This window comes from Schistocerca piceifrons, chromosome 2 (genome assembly GCF_021461385.2).
Source record: "Schistocerca piceifrons isolate TAMUIC-IGC-003096 chromosome 2, iqSchPice1.1, whole genome shotgun sequence".
In the NCBI taxonomy this organism is placed as follows: domain Eukaryota; kingdom Metazoa; phylum Arthropoda; class Insecta; order Orthoptera; family Acrididae; genus Schistocerca; species Schistocerca piceifrons.
In genome coordinates, this window is record NC_060139.1 from 230,225,997 (window position 1) to 230,248,251 (window position 22,255).

At 44.2% G+C, this 22,255-nt stretch overlaps 1 protein-coding gene across 1 annotated transcript in view; it reads left to right on the forward strand.

Moving 5' to 3' along the window:
• LOC124775274 (agrin-like) overlaps positions 1-22,255 on the forward strand; it is a 369,325-nt gene that overhangs the window by 95,492 nt on the left and 251,578 nt on the right. The window contains exon 6 of the mRNA XM_047250112.1: positions 9,923-10,102. Coding sequence (XP_047106068.1) covers positions 9,923-10,102 — 180 coding nt within the window. The remainder of the gene's footprint in view (positions 1-9,922; positions 10,103-22,255) is intronic.

The window sequence follows — 22,255 nt, forward strand, 5'->3', positions numbered from 1 at the left end:
GTAACCCAGATCGTTAGATGAATATTGGTAAGGGCAGTGAGGGACAAGTTCGGCGTGAGGAGTAAGTGAAAGTCTATTCGTTATCAAATGATGTGGCACAGTACTTACATTCTGGTTCCGTATTCTGGAGGACAGGGGTTCACATCGCTATCTAAATACAGGTTTAAGTTGATTTCACTAATTTGCTTAAGTCAAATTCAATAAGGGCCATCCGACAGTTACAAGTAATTATGGTCTCATATTGCTGAAATCTTTTTTTTTTTTTTCTTTTCAGATTTATGTAGCATGTTTGTTCCTCGCATATTATACCGTTTTGGAGGAAAATAATATTGTCAGCGACAGTTCGCAAAGAGTGATCCTGTGAACATTATCTCGATAGGTCTGAGTTCGAGAAGACGGAGAGCCTTGTTCCCTGCTTCTGTAATTCATTCGACAGAGTTCGCCACTGTCACGTACTGAATAAAGCCTGTCCATACGGAATATTGTAACAGGACTACCTAGCGGACAGCACTGAATGTGCCATCATTTAGGGAGCGAAATCGTCAGATGTAGAAGTAATTTCGGGTATTCAGGGGGAGGTCTTGTATGTCTTTATTTCTCACGATCTACATAAACATTGTGGTGGATAATCTAGAAAGTATCGAGTGGTGTTCGCGAATGGTGGGGTATGTAGGAAGTTCACAACGCAAGAAGACTATACCGAAGTCCAGAAAGGCCTGCAGATTAAATAAATAAATGTTGTAGTTTTGCATATATGAAAGGAGATAAAAATTATTCTTCGCTTACAATATTTACACTATCGTCGGTTCGAAACAATAATATGCGACCGGAACGACCTAAAGTAGAAAATTAGCTGTCAGAAAAGTAGATACCTAAGAGAGTGATGTGAAGAATTTTAACAAAATTGATGCATCCACGAAAGAAATAGCTTACAAAGCTAGTGTTCCACCGAGTGTTGCTTAGTGAGAGTTGCGAGCATTACCATTCAGAATTAATAGAGCAGATTCAAAGAAGAGCGACGAGCTTTGTTAGGAGTTCATGTGACAAGTGCAAGAGCGTCACAAAGAGACTCCTCAGACTCCAGTGGCAGACGTTACAAGAGAAGCATTGACTTCACGATATGGTTTACTGCTAAGAAGAGTCAGGCAACACATTTTTTCCATTCAAATCTGTAAGATAAATTTGAGCTTGTGCATACCGTTACTGCGGAACCCGCCAGGTTAGCCGAGAGCGCTAATGCGCTCCTTCCTGGACTCGGGTAGGTGCGCTGACTCCGGATCGAATCCGCCCAGCGGATTAACGACGGAGGCCGGAGTGCCGGCCAGCCTGGAAGTGTTTTTAGGCGGTTTTCCACATCCCACAAGGTGAATACTGGGCTGGTCCCCACATCCTGCCTCAGTTTCACGGCTCGCAGACATCTGAACACATTCACACTATTCTATGGATTACACTAGATGCACACTAATTCCGTCCCGGGGATATGGGGTGACGGCAGGAAGGGCATCCTGCCACCCCTTAACTTAACCTTGCCAAATCCGATTAACCATGCTGACCCTGCGTCACTGCGGGAAACAAACACAAGCAAAAGAAAGAAAGATACCGTTACTGCGGACTACTGGCCAATGGGTCATGTGAAGAGGGAATTGGTAACGCTATCCAAAGTACCGTCTGGTACACACCGTTAGGTGGCTTGCGAATTGTAGAAAAGATGTATGTGAATAGAATATGAGAAGCGCCCGGGACGGCACAGACAGCTACTTCGCAGGTAAGAAACCGACATCGGATAGCAGCCGCAACAACCATGGTTATTTCATAGATCACGGAGGATTCCGTGAATGCGTTTTAGGCGTGAAGGAGACTCATCGCTAATGAAATCCTCGATGATTACATCGCGTCACTTAAGGAAGTAAACTCACCAGAAAAAATATTTGTCATCCCGTTAAAAAATCACACTGATCACATTACACCGCTGGTGTAATCTGGGCAGTGAAGTGGTGTGCGTGCGTGAGACAGCCGGTCACGTGGAAACAACGCAGTAAGATGGGTCGGCGTCGAGACGTGGCACAGAGACACAAACGACTTATTATGAGTGAAAGTAGGCCCCCGGCGTAGACTGCTCATGATTTTTTCTTGGCTGAGATGAAATTCCTCGGTGTTTCGACGAATCTCATTCTCACCATTTTCTCGCGAAGTGTCTCGATAACACCGGCTTCCCACGTACACTGAGGAGTCAAAAGTCATGGGATACCTCCTAATAATGTGTCGTACCTCCCTTTTGCCCGATGTAGTGCAGCAGCTTGATGTGATATGGATTCAAGAAGTCGTTGGAAGTCCCCTGAAGAAATACTGAGCCATGCTGCCTCTACAACGCTAAATAATTGTTAAAGAATTGCCGGTGAGGGAATTTGTACACAACCTGACACCTCGATTATGTCCCATAAATGTTCGGTGGGATTCATATCAGGCGATCTGGGTAGCCAAACCGTTCACTCGAATTGTCCCGAATGTTCTCACACGGCGCACTGCCATCCATAAAAGTCCTATAGTAGATTGGGAGCATGAAATCCACGAATGACCGATATGGTCTCCAAGCTAGTCCAGCATAACCATTTCCAGTCATTGGTCAGTTCAGTTGGTCCATAGGATCCATTCCATTCCATGTAATCACAGCCCACATCATAATGGAGCCATCACCAGCTCGTACAGTGCCTTGTTGACAACTTGGGTGCGTGGTTTCGTGGGGTCTGCGCCACACTCGAACCCTTCCATCAGCTCTTACCAACTAAAATCTGGACTCATATGATCAGGCTATGGTTTTCTACTCCTCTTGGACCCAACCGATATGGTCACGAGCCCAGGAGAGGTTCTGTAGGCGACGTAGCGCTGTTAGCAAAGGCTCTCACGTCCGTCGTCTGCCGCCATAGCCCATTAACGCCAAATTTCGCCGCGCTTTCCTAACGGTTACGTTCATCGTACGTCCCACTTTGCTTTCTTCTGTTATTTCTCGCAATCTTACTTGTCTGTTAGCACTGACAACTCTGCGCAAACGACGCTGATCTAAGTCGTAACTTGAAGGCCGTAGTGAGAGGTAATGCCTGAAATTTGGTACTCTCGGCACACTCTTGACATTGTGAGTACTGAATTCCCTAACGATTATCGAAACTGTATGTCCCATGCGTCTAGCTCCAACTACCATCGCGTGTTCAGAGTCCGTTAATTCCCGTCGTGCGGCCATAATCACAACGGAAACCTTTTCAATAGATCACTTTAGTACAAGTGACAGTTCCGACAGTGAACTGCGCTTGTATACCTTGTGTACGCGATACTAGCACTATCTGTATATGTACATATCGCTGTCCCATGGCTTTTGTCACCTCGGTGTGTATGCCTCAGCGGTTGCAGTCTCTCCCCACGCTTTTCGCCAGGGCCGTGGTCCAGCGATCTATGGTGGAGGGTGTGGACCGCCTTTCGACTCTCGGTGGAATCAGTGTTGCGCAAAGTCACGAAGCGTTAGCTGCTGGGTGCGTTCTTGGCATAGTTTCCAGTCCCGCGTTCCATGCTGAAATTAACTGGTAGCTCTCATCGTTCTTGACGAGATTCCCATGGAAGCTTATCTCGATATATTCTTTGACGATGATGTCCCAAAAGACACAAACTCGGCACTTCATTATTGTTTCCTCAATTTTGAACGTATGTTCCATAGCCGAACATATTTTTGGTGGTGGTCGAAAGATGACCTTGATGTCGTTTTCCCCTAGGATTCTCGCAATTTTGGCTGGGGAGATCCAATATGGTGGCTGAAGGCAAGTTACCCTTCCTTTTTTATCTATTCTCTGCGGATGTCTGTATCATTCATTTCCTATAATGCACAGTCTCATCTGCGCTCCGCTGTACCCATTTTGATGGAACACATCTCAAGTTTGACATATGTCCATCTAAAACATCAAGACTTGTACTGCTGAAGACAATAAAGCCGACATGAGTTTATATACTAAAGTAAAATATCAGGCAGCTTACTGTCTACCAATTCTCTGCACATGTCCCCTTGTGACGTAATATATGCTGCAGGTGCCACATTAAAGAAACATCTCTAAGTTGTTGCAGCTCAGCAGGGAGGTCCTTAATCACAAGTAGCACGTGTCCTGTGTACGTGAGTCCTTAGAACAGTGCACCGGCGCTCGTTGTATGGTACAGCTCAGTGCACATTCTTTTTTCTATAGACTGCATTTCCTACTATACGGTCTGATACGCAATACCCGCGTCAGGCTGTCAGTGGCATAAACGACAGGGCCAAAGGGAGACTTTCCGTTTATTTTAACAGTACACACTAAGCTACATTTATTAAACATACATTGTAAAAGCACCTCCAGTGATATTGACTGCTAAGAAACAGAAAATTTTACAATCATAAAATATACCCGATTGATTAATAGCAAACAGATTAAATACAATAATAAAAGCTGTAACTGTACAATAAAAGAGCTAAAAGCTCTTTCCGGAAAGGAACTTTAAAATTTACAGTCCAAAATAGAAGTATACTCCGCAAACAAGCTGCATATAAGTACATTACTATACCGCCGGATAGCGGAGGTGGGCAAGGCAAGCAAGAGCAATAAGCACACAAAATTGATGTTAAGCATTACGTCCAGAATGGTACAAATAGTCAGTGAGAACCTCCATGAAATTAACAGATCTTAAATCTCCAAGTGTTTGGCCCGTTCAAAAATGAATAGTGCATACAAGGAGTAAGATCATTAACCATTCACTAGGCCGAGCCACATTTGTGTAAACACGGTTAAGTAAATAACTCTAGTAATTACGTAATTGGTAAATTAGCCAGTAACACCTCGACAATTTACATGAGCTGGAAATTAAAAAATTGAAAGGAGATTAAGGCACAAATAAACTCATCGACCTGCTATACAAGGAGTAGTGGGCTCGGAAACCTTAAGTGGTGCAGTACCACCTGCACCCTACTATCCGTTCGGTCGAGCGCTGACGTGACTCCGCTTTCGGACGCTGTGCCTGTTCTACCAACCACGCAGATTACACCCGAGTGTCACCAAAAGAAGCACAGTTGGTAGCCTAATGAACAAAAAAAATACAGAATTGATATACTGGAAGCAGTTAATTCCATAAATTATCTGGGAGCAGACATTAGGAGTGATTTAAAATGGAATGACCATATAAAATTAATCTTCGGTGAAGCAGATGCCAGACTGAGATTCATTGGAAGAATCCTAAGGAAATGCAGTCCGAAAACAAAGGAAGTAGGTTACAGTACACTTGTTCGCCCATTGCTTGAATACTGCTCACCGGTGTGGGATCTGTACCAGATAGGGTTGATAGAAGAGATAGAGAAGATCCAACGGAGAGCAGCGCGCTTCGTTACAGGATCATTCAGTAATCGCGAAAGCGTTACGGAGATAATAGATAAACTCCAGTGGAAGACTCTGCAAGAGAGACGCTCAGTAGCTCGGTACGGGCTTCTGTTGAAGTTTCGAGAACATACCTTTACCGAGGAGTCAAGCAGTATGTTCCTCCCCCACACGTATATCTCGCGAAGAGACCGTGAGGATAAAATCAGAGAGATTAGAGCCCACACAGAGGCATACCACAATCTTTCTTTCCACGAACAATACGAGATTGGAATAGAAGGGAGAACCAATAGAGGTACTCAAAGTACCCTCCGCCACACACCGTCAGGTGGCTTGCGGAGTATGGATGTAGATGTAGATGTAGAATTTAGTACAGGAATTGGGCCAGCCTCTACTATAGATCGAACGCCGCCGCACGACAGTCAGAATTACAGCAACAAGAAAATCAAAATAATTTTTCAATGAATTCACGAAGTCAAATAAACGAAACTTGTAAGGCGATCAAAGTCTAAACCCAGTTCCTAATTCACTTACCGAGCAGGAAGTTCGACTGCCAACCACAAATTGAACCGAACTTGCACCACTTGGGCGAGGGGTAAACAACTAACCGCCAAGCGGTGCTGAGAAGTAAATCCCAAGCTAACGCGTACAGTTGGCTAACGAATTCCTGACTAACGCCAGACAGAACAGAATGATTGAAACACCATTACGGCCACGTATAAGATAGTAGTAACAAACGCAAAAGAAAGTCCTCACTGAGAGATACTTAATAATTAAGATTAACAGGTCCCATCCTTATAAACAACAACAACATAAAAAACAGTGAAAGTTGGGAGTATAAACACCCAATAAGACAATAGATGAAACTGTGCGCCCCAGTAATAGTACATGCAGAACGTGGCACATGAAATGAAGCCACTCACTATATAAATTCCCGCTACCACAAACCCGACGCCTTACAGCAGCCAACTGGGAAGTTGAGACCGAAGTTGGCAAATAACATTCAGATTGGAGCATTAAATAAAGAAAAAAATTCAGAAGTATTATAGGAGCGCAAACACAACTTTCCTGCCTAGAGACAAACGTGATCAATAACCAGAAGTCTGAAATGGATCCGGACGTGAGCGTCGAAGAAATAACCAGAAAACTACCGAACTGAACAGTCACAGTACTGGTACAAGAAATGGAAATTATAGCTATGGTTACTGCCGATGTTCGGTTTCTTCGCATCCGATAAACCAAATCGGAATTTCACCGGACATATCCGTACAACGACGCAGGAAGGACAGCGTGGAACACCCACACAACTTCAGCACAGCGGCGGTCCGCCGTTAGCCTCCATGGCTGATCGGACGCTGAAGCACACAGCACGCTCCTTCCTTCGGTATGCGCCCCACAAGTGCAGCCAGCCAGCCGCAACCGGGGACATTTATGGTTCTGAACTGTCAGAGTGTCTCTTTCTGGCATCGCTGGTATGCTCAGAGTCAGAGGCTGACTGTTAACTGCCGAACTTGCATCAGCCATCAATTGCCGGCACACTATCTGCCTCGCCGCCAGGTTCCAACTCCGCCGCCTCACCCGGAGCGAAGTGTTTTCCCCTTCCCGGTCTCATTTTTGCTCCCTTCCTCCTCCGATCTCTGTGCGAACCACGCCCTCCTAAGGCAAAGATGTTCCACAAGAGACTGTGGGGCAACCTATCGATCACGCAACGATTTGCCGTCTAGTTTTCTTGTTATTAGAATGCCCGAGAAAGAAAGACATCCATATTTTCTAGCTCCATCGTGAATAACATGTGTTGAAGGAGGCCGATCAGGTGTTGCAGAAATTCACTCGGGGCCTCTCTGCCGTCTTCCAACGCAAAGAAGGTATCATCCACGTAATGGAAGAAGTGTTTAGGTTGAGCCTCCACACCAGGTTTCAAGTGGTGAGTACCTGTTCAAACAGTTTCACCGTTTCGGTCTCAGAATGATCCGCTAAGAGTATCAATGAATAATACTGATTTAGAAGATAGGCTAAGGAAAGATAAACCTACGTTTACAGCGTCTGTAGACTTAAAGAAAGCTTTTCACAATGTTGACTGGAATAATCAAAATGGTTCAAATGGTTCTGAGCACGATGCGAGTTAACTTCTGAGATCATCAGTCGCCTAGAACTTAGAGCTAATTAAACCTAACTAACCTAAGAACATCACACACATCCATGCCCGAGGCAGGATTCGAACCTGCGACCGTAACGGTCACGCGATTCCAGACTGAAGCGCCTAGAACCGCACGGCCACACCGGCTAGGTGGAATAATCCCTCTGAAAGTCTGAAGGTAGGAGGAGTAAAATACAAAGAGCAAAAGTCTATTTACAACGAGACAAGCATTTATATGATCCGAGGGACATGAAAGAGAAGCAATGGTTGAGAGGGGATGAGACAGGGTTGTAGCATATCCCCGATGTTACTCAAACTGTGCATTGAGTACGTAGTAAAGGAAACCAAACAAAAATTTGGAGTATGAATTCAAGTCCAGGGAGAAATAAAAGTTTTGAGATTTGTCGATTACATTCTAATTCTGTCACAGACACCAAAGGACTTGGAAGTGCAACCGAGCGGGGTGGCGTAGTGGTTAGCACACTGGACTCGCATTCGTCAGGACGACGGTTCAAACCCACGTCGGACCAACGTGATTTAGGTTGTCCGTGATTTCCCTAAATCGCCTCTGACGAATGCCGAGATGGTTCCTTTGAAAGGGCACGGCTGACTTCCTTCACATCCTTCGCTCATCCTATGGGACCGATGATCTTGCTGTTGGGTCCCCTCCCCAAAAATCAACTTGGAAGTGCAGTCGAAGGAAATGGACAATATCTTGGAAGGAGGATATAAGATGAATAAAACAATAATTCAACGTAGTCGAATTAAATCAGGTGATGCTGTGGGGATTAGATTAGGAAACTAGACACAAATAAGTAGATGAGTTTTGCTATGTGAACAGCAAAGTAACTGATGATGCCTGAAGTACGGAATGTAGACTGACAGTGGTGAGAAAAGTTATTCTGAAAAACAATAATTCGTTAACATCGAATATAGTCTTATGTGTTAGGAAGTCGTTTGTGAAATTATTTGTATGGAACGCAGTAATGAATGGAAGTGAAACATGGACAATAAATAGATTAGATAAGAAAAGAATAGAAACTTTTAAAATCGGATGCTACAGAAGAATAGTGAAGTTTAGATGGGTAGATTATGTAATTAATGTTTAGGTACAGAATAAAATCGGGGAGACAAGAAATTTGTGGCGCAATATGATTAGAAGAAGGGATCGGTTGATATCATACATTCTGAGCCATCAAGGGATCACCAGTTTAGTATTAGAGGGAAGAGACCACAATACTAAGCAGATTCAGAAGGATGTAGCTTGAGACAGTTATTCTGAAACGAATATGCTTGCACAGTATAGAGAAGTATTGGAGATCTTCATCAAATCAGACTTCGGACTGAAGACCACAACAACAACAGCAACAAGAGTACCAGTGTCTTGAAGTCGCACTCGTTTGAAAAGAGATGTTACATGAAAGATTACCAGCAAACCGTCCTTTTGCAGCCATACCTCTTTCTGTAAGGCCACGAATTTGGCAGAGTTCCTAACGTGATGATTGTCGGGTAATAATTAGAATAGCGTGGCTGTATGGTGTGGAGCATGCATGTGGAGATTCTAACAACCCTACCACAACAAACGTCAAAAATTAATTATGATTGTAGTGTTGCTCACGCTGCTAAATATTTCATTTTCGGGCAACAAAAAAGTTATATTATGTGGCAGGTGTCATTAGAGCACAGTTAATAAAATCATTTCTTGAAATAATGGATGAACTAGGCACTCATCTTTTCGTGTTTCCCACGCTGGTCTCGTTGTGAACTCATGGCTCAATCGTCGAAAATCTAGGTAGTGATGATTCCAAGCTCGGATGCAAAGAGGCCTAGGTGTTATTCTGCGATATTCAAAAGTTTTATAGATATGTTTCATAAACCATTCTTGAAGATTAAACTTTTGCAAGTTAGGACAATGGTGATGTAAAAAAGTAATTAGCACTCCGAATTTAAGCTACACTTCTTTTTTATTACTTTTTTGCAATATCACGTAACTCGTTCCAAAACATCACTTCACAATATAAAACATACTTGAAAATATCTTCCTCACTGATAAAGTTCACATTTCATAAACTGACTACAATTTGCGTCTTTTTAACGTGACGACCAAAGCTTGACTCTCTAATAACAGCTTACGCCCCCAAAAATCAGAGTACGTCAAAGATCATAGTGACAAAAGAAAGAATACACATAAGAATAATATCATTGCAATATATACATATCGCTGTATCGAAGTGCCTCTGCATTAATGAAATCAAATCTGAATCTTGTCACAGAAATATGTTAACTTTTTTACAGAAACGCAGTAGAATATTGCTGGTATGGAGAGGTTGAGGTGAGGTGCCGTGATGGTTACGTAATTCAAATACCATTACAAGATGAAGAGACGTGTGTGTGTTTTGTGTGACAGGTCTGTGCCCGCACGAGTGTTCCGAGGGCAGCTCGCCGGTTTGCGGCTCGGACCGGCGGACGTACCGCAGCGAGTGCGAGCTGCGGCGAGCCTCGTGCCGCCTGCCCGCCGACAGCCCGCCCCTCGCCGTGCTGCACGCAGGGCCCTGCCTGGGCCTGCCGCTGGCGCCGCCGCCCCCAGGTCAGCAATCCACCCCTCTGGACTGCATTACACTCCATATAAGAGGGCTATTCGGAAAGTAAGGAACGATCGGTCGCGAAATGGAAACCACAGTGAAAATCCGATGAAGTTTTGCTCAGGTGTGTTGGGCAGTGTCTCTAGTATGCCCGTCGATCGCGTTACGTCGTTCTTCTTAGATCTGAGCACGCAGGGAGCACATAAAGATACTTTGAACAATAGTGTCTCCCGCCAAGTACGAGGGCCTGGTGTCGCCTGAAGCTATGCCTCAAGACAAAACTCAGCCGCATTCTGCAGGGGCAATGAAGATGCTCCTGCATCGTTTTCAAGTGGAAATGTTTGATTGCCCACAATACAGCCGGTAATTGTCTCCCTCTGAGTTTCATCTCTGTTCACATGAACCGCTGGCTAGGAATGCAACATTCTGGCACAGACAACGAGCGTAGAGAATTGGCGGAAAGCACTGGCGGCTGCCATCTATAACGAGGGTATCGGAAAGTTGGTACAACGCTACGACAAGCGTCTAAGTAGGATCGGCGACTATGGAGATAAGTAGCTGGAAATTCTAGCTAACTGTTGCAAAAAAACAGTTTTGATTTTCACTGGGGTTTCCATTCCGCGACCTATCGTTCCTTACTTTCCGAATAGCCCTCGTACACCAGCCCTCCTACAGGGTGTCACCATATACATTGTCGTTTTATAAGATCTGACATGGTCAAGCTTGTGTGGCAACGATCTTACGTGTTAACATATAATTAGCTAAGTATCCGGCGTAACCCGGGTATGTATGTATTCCAGTCTTCTATTAGTCCATCTTCTCCTCCTCCCCCCTCCCTAATCTATCTCCTGATCTCCATCTCTTTGTTCATCTCGTTCTTGCCTCTCTCTTGTGCGCGTGCTCTGTCTCTCTCTCTCTCTCTCTCTCTCTCTCTCTCTCTCTCTCTCTCTCTCTCTCTCTCCGTCCCTCCCACTCTGTCCATCTTCTTCTCCTCATCTCCGTCCATCTCATACTTCCCATGTTTGTGTCCATTTCTTCTTCCTCCTCTCACTGGCAACCTCCTCCACCTCTCAATCTGTCTTCTTCTCCTCTCTTTGTGACCATCTCTTCTCTCTGTCCACCTCCTCCCTCTTTCCATCTCTTCCTCCCCCACCTGTCTGCCCCTCTCCTCTTCCCCCTCTTTCTGTCTCCTCCTCGCCTTCTCTCTGTCCATATACTTCTCCCCTTCTCTTTGTCCATATGCTCCTCCCCCCCTCCCTTTTTCCATCTCCTCCTCTTTCCTTTCTCTCTCCATCTCCTCATTCCTCTCTTCCTGCCTGTTACCTCATCTCCTTCTCTCTTTCCGTCTGCTCCTTCCTATCTGTCTTTGTCCATCTCCTCTTTCTTTCTCCATCTCCTCATCCCCCTCTCTCTAGCCATCTCCTCCTCCCCCAATCTGCGTCCGTCTCCTCCTTGCCCCTCTCCGCCTCTCCAACTCCTCCTCCCCTTTCTCTCTTCAAGATATCACCCCTATCCCGATACGACATTGGTGGTTCTTAACCCACAGTATATCTTTCCAGACAGTAATTAATACAAATATATCTAGTTTGACTGAACTCGATCCAGGGGTCTTGGAAACCTTCACCCGTTAACGCATATGTGACTTATATTCATGAAAAAATATATTTCACACATTTTCATCTCTAGCGAATTTCGCCCTGCATTTTCGTTTTCACACAGCCCAATGTGTATGATGTCTATACCGTCTGCGATGTGTCTTGCGAACAGAGTTTGTAATAAAAGCACTCGGTCTTCAGGCCACAAGTGGCCCATCGGGACCATCCGACCGCGGTGTCGTCCTCAGCTGAGGATGCGGATAGGAGGGACATGCGGTCAGCACACCGCTCTCCCGGTCGTTAGGACGGTTTTCTTTGACCGGAGCCGCTACTATTCAGTCGAGTAACTCCTCAATTGGCATCACGAGGCTGAGTGCACCTCGAAAAATGGCAACAGCGCATGGCGGTCTGGATGGTCACCCATCCAAGTGCCGCCCACACCCGACAGTACTTTGGTGATCTGACAGGAACCGGTGTATCCACTGCAGCAAGGCCGTTGCCTAGAGTTTGTAATAAAGAAGTAATAAATTAAAACGTCATGCCTAATGCAGTAGTTTTTACTGTATGAACATCAAAATATAGGTAAGCGATAAACTTTTTTTCCTTTCGTCATTTTGTGCGGGGGGGGGGGGGGGGGGGGTCTGCAAGAGAAAGTTTGGTAAAGGTTTGAAACAATATGTGTTCCCACTTTCAAATACTAAATGAATAAGGTCTGGGTATTTGCATGTCAAGTTACAGAGAGCAGACCATTAAAATTTCGTTATAGTGAGATACCCGTCACATGTAGTGCGAACACGTACTATGTCATTAAAACTACAGTGCATTCTATGACCTTATCACTTAAAATAGAGACAAAGTTACATTGCTGAAGGAGACAATGGTTTGCACAGTCACATGATTAAATCTATCGTATGAAAAGAACATGAAACAAAGTACACAGAATAACAATGTTTGAAGTTTAACTGAAGTCAGTAAAAGAGTTTCACAACTTATGAAGCAATTTAACAGACGAAATGCAATGTACAAAAAGATAGAGAAGAAACATTCGGCCTCAGATTAGTTCATTTCAACCAGCAGGGGTCGATTTCTTGAGGCGCGCTGTATCTCCTTGGTTGTCCTCAGTCGCTGATGTGTTGCGGATGAGCGGAGTTGCTAAATTTATTGACACGACGTTGGTTGAGTGCTTTATCTTTTAAACAGTTGCTTCCTTCGTGTTTGAGGACGGGCGTCTGATATTCTTGCTGGACATTTTTGTGTAACGCATAATTTGTGCCTAAGTCTGGAATTACCATAGAAAATTATTCCATGTGAAATCAGTTTTGTAGTGAAGTAAATCGGTCATCAATCCCAAGGTTGTTCCGAATACCGCAGTGCTTTACTAGGCATGAACCTGTTAGAGATGGTACGCCGTTGCCTTCCTCCGACCTTTGAATTGAATTAACTAGCCAGTCATGAACGCACTTACAGATCAACGTGGAGTCTAAATCATGGTACAGCTCGGCATTTTTCACATCAACAAACATTGCCAGACCTGAAAGAAGTGATAAGATGCTCTTCTTACTGCAGAGGACAAACAGGACTTGCCTTTACAGTCAGATAAAAAGAACATCTTTAAAAAATGGTACTAGCACCCAAAATTCGTCTTTTGCCGACCACCTTTTGATTACAGGTCACGCGCCTAAAGCTGTTCACGGTATCAGCATTTTGCACATAGAGAAAAAAGGGCGTAGATTAGATATTTTCGAAGAACTAGAAATTTTTAAACATCTTTCTCGAAATGATAGCCTTATTCTTAATGAGCAGCTACAATTACGTAATGAGAACTTGTTCAACGGTATAAAGCCGTTACTTGATATTGATTTCGTGTTCCCTCGTCCAGTTACCGAAATGTTTTTTTCTGTCTAAGTCGACTAATAATAATTTGTTTATTAAATGGTTTATATTGGCTGCATTTCATTATATATATATATATATATATATATATATATATATATATATATATATATATGACGGTAGTATCTGTTCCCGAAAGAACAGTTACCGTGGATGACCATGCAGCTTTGCTAGAAATGAAATGATAATTAAATAGACACCCTAGCTGCAAGCAGGCGTTGATACACTTCATTGGGGACATGTTGAAAATGTGTGCCCCGGTCGGGGCACACATTTTCAACATGTCCCCAATGAAGTGTATCAACGCCTGCTTGCAGCTAGGGTGTCTATTTAATTATCATTTCATATATATATAGGCTGTATCATTCAGCCCTCTTTGGAATTCTATAACGAAGTTTTCATCCTTTAAACTGTATTTCTAAGCTCTTATGTAGACAAAATATTACCTTGTCTGCTGCTGTAAAATAAAACAATGCCTTTTACTTCATGTACTAAATAATGTTCATCTTAACATTCATCTGTCTATATTCTTAATGTTAAGTAGCCTACTTGTATTTGCGGTTACTAGATGGCACTCTTGATATAATGTTCACCTGCCCGCAGTTGCTAACGCGGGCGCCTCAGTCTGTTGTTACCTGTGGCTTGACATGTGTGAGCAGCCCATAATGGCTTGCCTTCCATGTTCTCTTTTTTTTAAAAAAATTGTGGCTAAAACTTCACCACTTTCATACGTGACATGTAAGTACTGTTTCTTTCTTGTACTGTTAGTCAGTACTTACACTTTTATAAAAAAAATTCCCCATAATTTTTGAACTTATGTTGTAGCCAGTTGGAGTGTTTTACTTCTGATTAAGGCACTCATAGTAGCTCCGAAACCAGGTCAAAAGACAATTTTTTGCGTCCGAGGGCTGTAATTGCTTTAATTTTAATTTGAAAGTAGTTCAGCTCAATGAGAAGCTTACTAGCTAGCTCGGAGCTCCCACGAGTCCTGCATGAACTGAATGGCAATGTACTATGCGTACAGGAACCCTGTACAAGACAAGGGAAAGTTTCTAGCCTCCCGCCCTATGCGGTAACGATTGCGCGTCAGGAGGACTGTAAGGCGCCCGTCATAATCGTCAACCAAGAAACACACCCCGTTAAGGTAACTGAACTACGCACAGAGCACTTAGCCACGGTGGAAGTTTCGCACAAGGGTGACACATGGATCATTGCGTCCATGTATGCACAATGCTGCCATTGCATTGTTCCATTCGCGAAACACATCAGAGAGCTTGCACACTGTGCATGAAAGCGAGATCCACCCTGTGGCACTCTGATACAATAGATGACAAAGGCAGAGTAGTCAACGACATCATACAAGAAACTGGACTCCTTGTAATAAATAAAGAAGGAAACAACCCCAGATCCATTGGACATGTCGGCTCTACATCTTACATAGACATCACTCTTGCGAACAATGCAGCAATCACCTTCACACGCGACTAGACAGCACACGACCACATTACAATGAGTGACCATAACGCCATAAGGTCATAACACTCACCCTCCATAACATACCTCACGTCAATACAGAAATAAAATTAAAACGACTGCTATTTAGTAAGACAGACTGGGACAAGGTTAGACAGACAATGCAAGAACACGCACTACATGACATCGATGGAAGTATCGACTACAGAGCACACACGCTTACAGACATCATCGCACGCACACACAGAACACCTACATACCAACATCAAGAAACACGCTATTACCTGGACTGCAAATCTGACACAACTCAAACAAGACACCAGACGTAAACGCAAATTTTTTATCAAAGAGTGGTCTCAGAAAGAGAAAGACAGATACGAATAAACTCATACCGGCTTACTAAGGACAGGTACAAACTAGAACTACAAAAGACGAGGAAGGACCACTCGAACGGACCCGTTGCAGCGCTAACACAGTGGGCCGTTAGTACGTGGGCCCACAGACTAAGACTGTCCACCGATAGAATTACCTTACGTCGTGGGCAAAGAAGAGTTCTGCTTCGACTATGGGTAATTGGGGGGGGGAAGGGTCCTTCAGCACAACGTCGGTCCATGCACTACGCGTTGTGATGGGGGTCTTCCCAATAGAGATAACTATTAGATACCGTACGACTATGCACTGGCTTAGGATAGGCAGACTAGACCAGGTTCCGCAGATCACTGGTGTATCACATGAAACAACACGCCAACTCAGAGCATGGCGAGTGGATACCTGGCAGGGTGTGTGGGATAACAGTGATAAGGGCCGCCGAGTATACAGTTTCTTCCCTGACATCAGCGATAGACTAAAACTAAAACATATCCACCCCAGCCGCCGTATGGTGCACTTCCTCACAGGTCACGGCCCTTATCCCACGCACTCGAGTCGCGTGAGTGTGCAATAGACAACCAGGCGCACATGCTGGGAAGAAGGTTCCCCTGAACACACTGTCTTTTTCTGCAGGCAGCACACAAACATAAGACATACACTACACGGAAGCCAAATAAACTTAAATAACTTACGAAACGACTAAGGTCTTGTACAGAGAACACCTACATAACAGACCGTACGTAAGGCAAGCCGGTATACAAAGACAGCAGAGTGTCCACGGCATGGATGTCAGTGCGGAAACAACCAGCCACGACGATACTACCTCTGCAAATGAAGCGTAACTTCAGGCGTCTCATGCACACCCAACAAGCCCAGAACAATCTGATGAAGGTGCAAAAGCTAAACACATTGATGAGCAACGTGCACCAATTTGTACATATGTATCAAATCGGCTAATTAGTAGAAAAGTAGGCACAGACAAGGGAATCGTGGGTGACGGTCATCGTCTTGAAGTGCATTCCAAGACCCTGGCCACCACCCACAACCTGATGGCGGGAACCTCTACACTCTATCCTTCCCTATCTTCTGTTTTTTTTTTTTTTAATTCTTCTTAATCATCACCATTTTGTATTTCACTTTCCTTTTTCAATTGTATTAAGGTTAAGATTTCTAAAATACTGCAAACAAAAATAAAAGATATAAAAGCGAGAACAGCCCGCCTCCACATGGGGGGACACAGGCGACGGTGTTAGTGGAGGCGCGAGCCTGTGTGGTAATACACAGCCACCGAAAACAGTCACAGCGGCGAAGAGGCTTTTACAGACCCAGCATAGGAAATTAGAGGGTGGTTCATTAAACAAATGGCAGCAAGTGAAAAAAAAATGTGTTCATAGCTTATAGCGTTACCGCTTTACATGGGCGCCCGACATGCTGCCCACCTGGTTGGCCCGCTGGTTGTCCTGTGACTTTTGCTTGCCATGGCCTGAGACTTCAAAGACTTAAAGTTAATTTCCATTTATTACTATTTTTCTACAAGACTTGGCTGTTTTCTGTGGATACGACAGACAGGGTGTGTACTCGCTAGCCACCTCCATCATCGTTACCGGAACTTGCCACTATTTTTCAGAAGGAATGTTAGGGCCAGAAGACAAAAAATTCAATCGCCTCTGGGGAAATCACAAACATAATTTAACGCTGTGTAATTCCGCCCCTCGACTTGATAACCACCTGTATTCTGTTAGGAAGTGATTGCAGGTACGTGGCATCCAGTTAAGGCCATTCGCTAAGAATCTGATCGCACAGCTCCACCGAATTGCGGGGATGTTAATGTCGGCGTTTTAGCCGCTGTTCCAACATGCCCCACAGATTCTGTGTTTCGTTCAGGTCAGGTGATTTTGCAGCCCATCAAGATGTAATAGGGGAGTGTTCATAAAACAAATCACAGATTCTTCCAAACCGATGAACTTTGCTGTTGTTGTTCTTATGTGGCTGTGAGAGCAATGGCGTCTTGTTAGGTGACCGACTCTAAATCTTACACTCTTTAACAGGTTCCGATGGACTTTCATTCACTGCCTGCAACAATTCCTGTCGGATTCGGAAGCAATTTTGATCCGCAAGCCGTGAAACGCGTCTCTGGTCCCTCTCAATCAGGATCTTTTTCCGACCACAATTCTGACTTCGTGTTTCGCTGCCATGCGTGTTACACCACTGTTTGTAGACACGTTGTACAATCCGACACAAAATACCAATAAATCCACACTGCATGGTCATAGACATAGCCAAACACGATTGCCCTTTTTTACCACTCTCTCGCGTCCTTACGTTTACGAGCAATGTTTGCTCGAAACATAAATGTTTCACTGATCGCTACTGCTTAAAACTCACGTAGAGGCAGTGCGTGTGCAGTTGAGTCTGTGATTCGATCGCTGCGCTAGCTGTAAAGGATTAACGATTCATCTGCGTGTGGGTACTTCGTGACTAATTTTTTGTTTCCTAGTGAGCTTATAATACTTCCTTTGCAACTATATAGAACCCGTATTTAATCACTAGCTGAGTACCCGGGGTTGCCCAGGCAGATATTTACTCCAACCGTCTAAAAGTCATTTCCTCCTTTCCTCTGTCCACCTCATCTTTGACCTCCTCAGTGTCCACCTTCTCCATGCCCTCTCTCTATCCACCTTCTCCATCCTTCACACTCTGTCCATTTCCTCCTGCCCCTCTCTGTCTCCTCCTCTTCCATTTCCTTGTCAATCTGCTCCTGCCCCTCTTTCCATTTGCTCCTTCCCCCTCTGTCCATCTCCATCTCCTGCTCTAATTCCATCTTTTCCTCCACTTCTCTTTGCCCATCTCTTTCTCCCTCTCTCCCTGTTCACCTCCTACCCTTTCCTGTCCATTTTCTCCTCTCCTCTCTCTGTCCAACTCTTTCTCTTCCCTTTCTCTGTCCATTTCCTCCTCCCCTCTGTCTGTTCATCTCCTTCACCTTCCTCTTCCTCCTCTTGTCAATGTCATCTCCTCCTGTTTACTTCCTCTGTACATCTCCATCTCTCCCCTCTCTCTGTCACTTTCCCCATCCCCTACCTCTGTCCATCTCTTGCCCCACTTATCTTTGCCTACCTCCTCCTTACTCTTCACCCTCTGTCCTTCAACCTCCTCCCCTTTTCTCTCTCCACATTATCACGCTCACCCAAATAAGAGGCTGACAGTTTTTAATCTACAATATTTGTTTCCATATTGTAAACAATATCTCTACAAAATTTGACTAAAATCGTTCCAGGCGTTTAAGATGACCTCTTACACTTGACTCTGCCCACATACGCATACGTTAAATATATTTCGACTTTACAAATAGATCCAGCGTTATGTGTGACTATTGTCTGCGAAATTTGTTGTGAATACACTTACTAGTAAAGAAATAATAAATAAAAACGTCCTACAGGATGCGGCAGTTTTTCGCACATCTCAGTGTTTATGACATCATATCTCCTGAAGTATGTGTTGCATGATGATATATTTTTCTAGGTACACTCAGTGGTACATTTGAATATTGTCTGAGAAAAGTGTGCGAAAAAGTTAGTAGCAATTAAGTCATAAATTAAAACGTCATACATGATGCCGCAGTTTTTAGTGCATCTCAGTATTTTATGTCATATCTCCTAAACTATGCCTTACAATTATATATTTTTGTTGGTACATACAACAACATATGTGGGTACTGTCTGCGAAATGTATTGTGAATAGAATTAGTAGCAAGACAGCAATAAATTTAAACGTCTTGCATGAAGTATCAGTTTTTCACCCAGGTCAGTGTTTATGACGTCGTATCTCCTGAGTTAAGTGTCGCACAATGCTGAACTTTTTCTGGTACATTCAGTGGTGTACATGAATACTGTCTGAAAAACATGACATGAATACAATTAGTAGTAAAGGAGTAATAAATTAAAACGTCGTGCTTGATGCGGCAATTATACTAACTTCGAAAATATAATAACTGATAAACTTCCTTTCGTTTCATCATTTTCTGGGGATTGTCAATGAGAAAATTGAAATCATGTGTTAAGTTTGTTGAAGTCTCTAAGTGCTCTCATTCTTAAATAATGGATGACAAAAGTAGGGATATTCGGACGTCATGGGCTACACTGCTTTTTCATCGCCACGCCTTTGATTGGTGGGTGGTTTTTAACCTCACAGCAATGATTTTCAGACAGTAAGAGACACGTGTACGAAGTTTGGTTGACCTCGGTCTAGTGGCTTTGGATGAGGTGTGTGACATACATGGATAGATATACAGGGTGACTTTTCCACCGCCTACATACTCTAGGGATTGACCGGTGAGAGGATACGGAACAAAAAAGGTCTAATGAACTTATGTCCGGAATTGCGTGGTTTCCGTACTAGAGACCATTTATTCCAATCATACATTATTACAGAGACTGCAGTTTAAAATGCGCTGTACCGTGCAGCCACAGCTACAGTATGTGTTGAAAATGGTTTCTATGTGCCTCAACACATGCATTTACGCGCCGTAGAATGATCTGTCTCGCACGTTCACATCTGCCAGGCTGCGTCCGAACAGTATCAAAGGCAGCATGAATACGCTGCTCCAGTGCCTCCCAATCTGGAATGTGCTTTGCATACACGATATTTTTGAGATGGCCCCATATCTAGAAATCGCAAGGGTTGAGATCCGGTGAACGAGCAGGCCATGCAACTGGCCCGCTCGTCTGATCCATCGACCACGGAAGACGCGATTGAGATGCAATAAATGTAACTTCATACTATGTCCGGAGTGCCAGACTTTGGCTGGTAGATATCCAATAATAAAATACCAACAGCCGTTATTTTGGTTTTATCTGTTAGGGAACCAGTTTCGGCATTATATTTTGCCATGTCAAGGCCTGCTTACATCGATTAACGATACCGGTTGACAGTGCTGCATTGGTTTCTAACCAGGCCTGGAGATGGCATAATGTAATGCCGAAACTGGTTGCCTAGCAAATAAAACCAAAATAACGGCTATTGGTATATTATTATTGGCCATTGAGATGCGTCCGGACGTTAATGGCGAAGAGGGCTGGAGAGCCTCATGCAGCAGCTACATAGCCTTCGAATCATCAATGGCACTTCTTGCAGCAGGGGAGGCAACGTACCCGCCAGAAACGCCGATAGTTCCGGCCTGTTAGGCGACGTGGAAGGAAGACTGGTCGCAAAATACGGTCGCCAATTATCCTGGCCCACCCATTCCGGCTGCACCGATGCTGATGATTCGCTGTCACCATATCGTCGGGGTTCTGCGTACTAACCCACAGATGACTGTTATGGAAGTTGAAGATACCACTCCACGTAAGGTGAACAGGATAGATGGCACAAATCCAGGAATCGTGGTTGCCTGATGAAGAAACTAGTGACAAATTTGCTCTCGATGTCTGTCGCTAGTAAGCACTGCACACGCTGTAAGTGGTAAGGGCAGTAAGAACCGTCACGGAGAATGTTCCACGTGGTAGTCTGCCTTACCCTGTACTGGTGGGTCAAGTACTGACACGGTGGTCGCCTTCCATAACGTTAATCATATTTTTCTCCAAATCTGGTGTCAGAACATTTCGGGTACGTCGTTCATGATTTCCTCCTTCCTAAAACGGCCCTGACTCAGACAAACGGCGAAACCCGGTAGAAAACATTAATACTGTGGCTGTGTCGACTGGGATAGGTCTCCTGATACAAACTTGCTGCCCGCAGCCCGTTGCCATTTGCCTCTCGATTTGAATACGGAACAACGCTGTATCACATCCCTTACAAGACGAGTCAGCAGGAGAAGATAATCGGACACAATATTACCAATTACTATGGGAGGAGAGAGCGTTAGGGCACGACATATGAGGAACAGTACCACTCTCTAGGAGGAAACCATACATACTGTAAATGTGGCTGCATGGTAGAGCGCGTATCAGATCACAGTCTCTGTAACAAAGTATGATAGAGTAGATGGTCTCTAGCATGCATTTCCGGACATAAGTTCATTAGACCTTTTTTTGTTCCGTGTCCTATCATCGATCAACCCCAGAGTTTGTACATGGTGGAAAAACTCATCCTATACAGGGTGGTCCATTGATAGTGACCAGGCCAAATATCTCGCGAAATAAGCATCAACGAAAAAACTACAAAGAACAAAACTTGTCTAGCTTGAAGGGGGAAACCAGATGACGGTATGGTTGGCCCGCTAGATGGCGCTGCTATAGGTCAAACGGGTATCAACTGCGGTTTTTTTTTAAATATGAACCCCCATTTTTATTAGATATTCGTGTAGTAGGTACGTAAAGAAATATAAATGTTTTAGTTGGACCACTTTTTTCGCTTTCTGATAGATGGCGCTGTAATAGTCACAAACGTATAAGTACGTGGTATCACGTAACATTCTGCCACTGCTGACGGTATTTGCTTCGTGATACATTACCCGTGTTAAAATGGACCGTTTACCAATTGCGGAAAAGGTCGATATCGTGTTGATGTATGGCAATTGTGATCAAAATGCCCAACGGGCGTGTGCTATATATGCTGTTCGGTATCCTGGACGACATCATCCAAGTGTCCAGACCGTTCGCCGGATAGTTACGTTATTTAAGGAAACAGGAACTGTTCAGCCACATGTGAAACGTCAACCACGACCTGCAACAAATGGTGATGCCCAAGTAGGTGTTTTATCTGCTGTCGCGACTAATCCGCACATCAGTAGCAGACAAATTGCGCGAGAATCGGGAATCTCAAAAACGTCGGTGCTGAGAATGCTACATCAACATCGATTGCACCCGTACCATATTTCTATGCACCAGGATT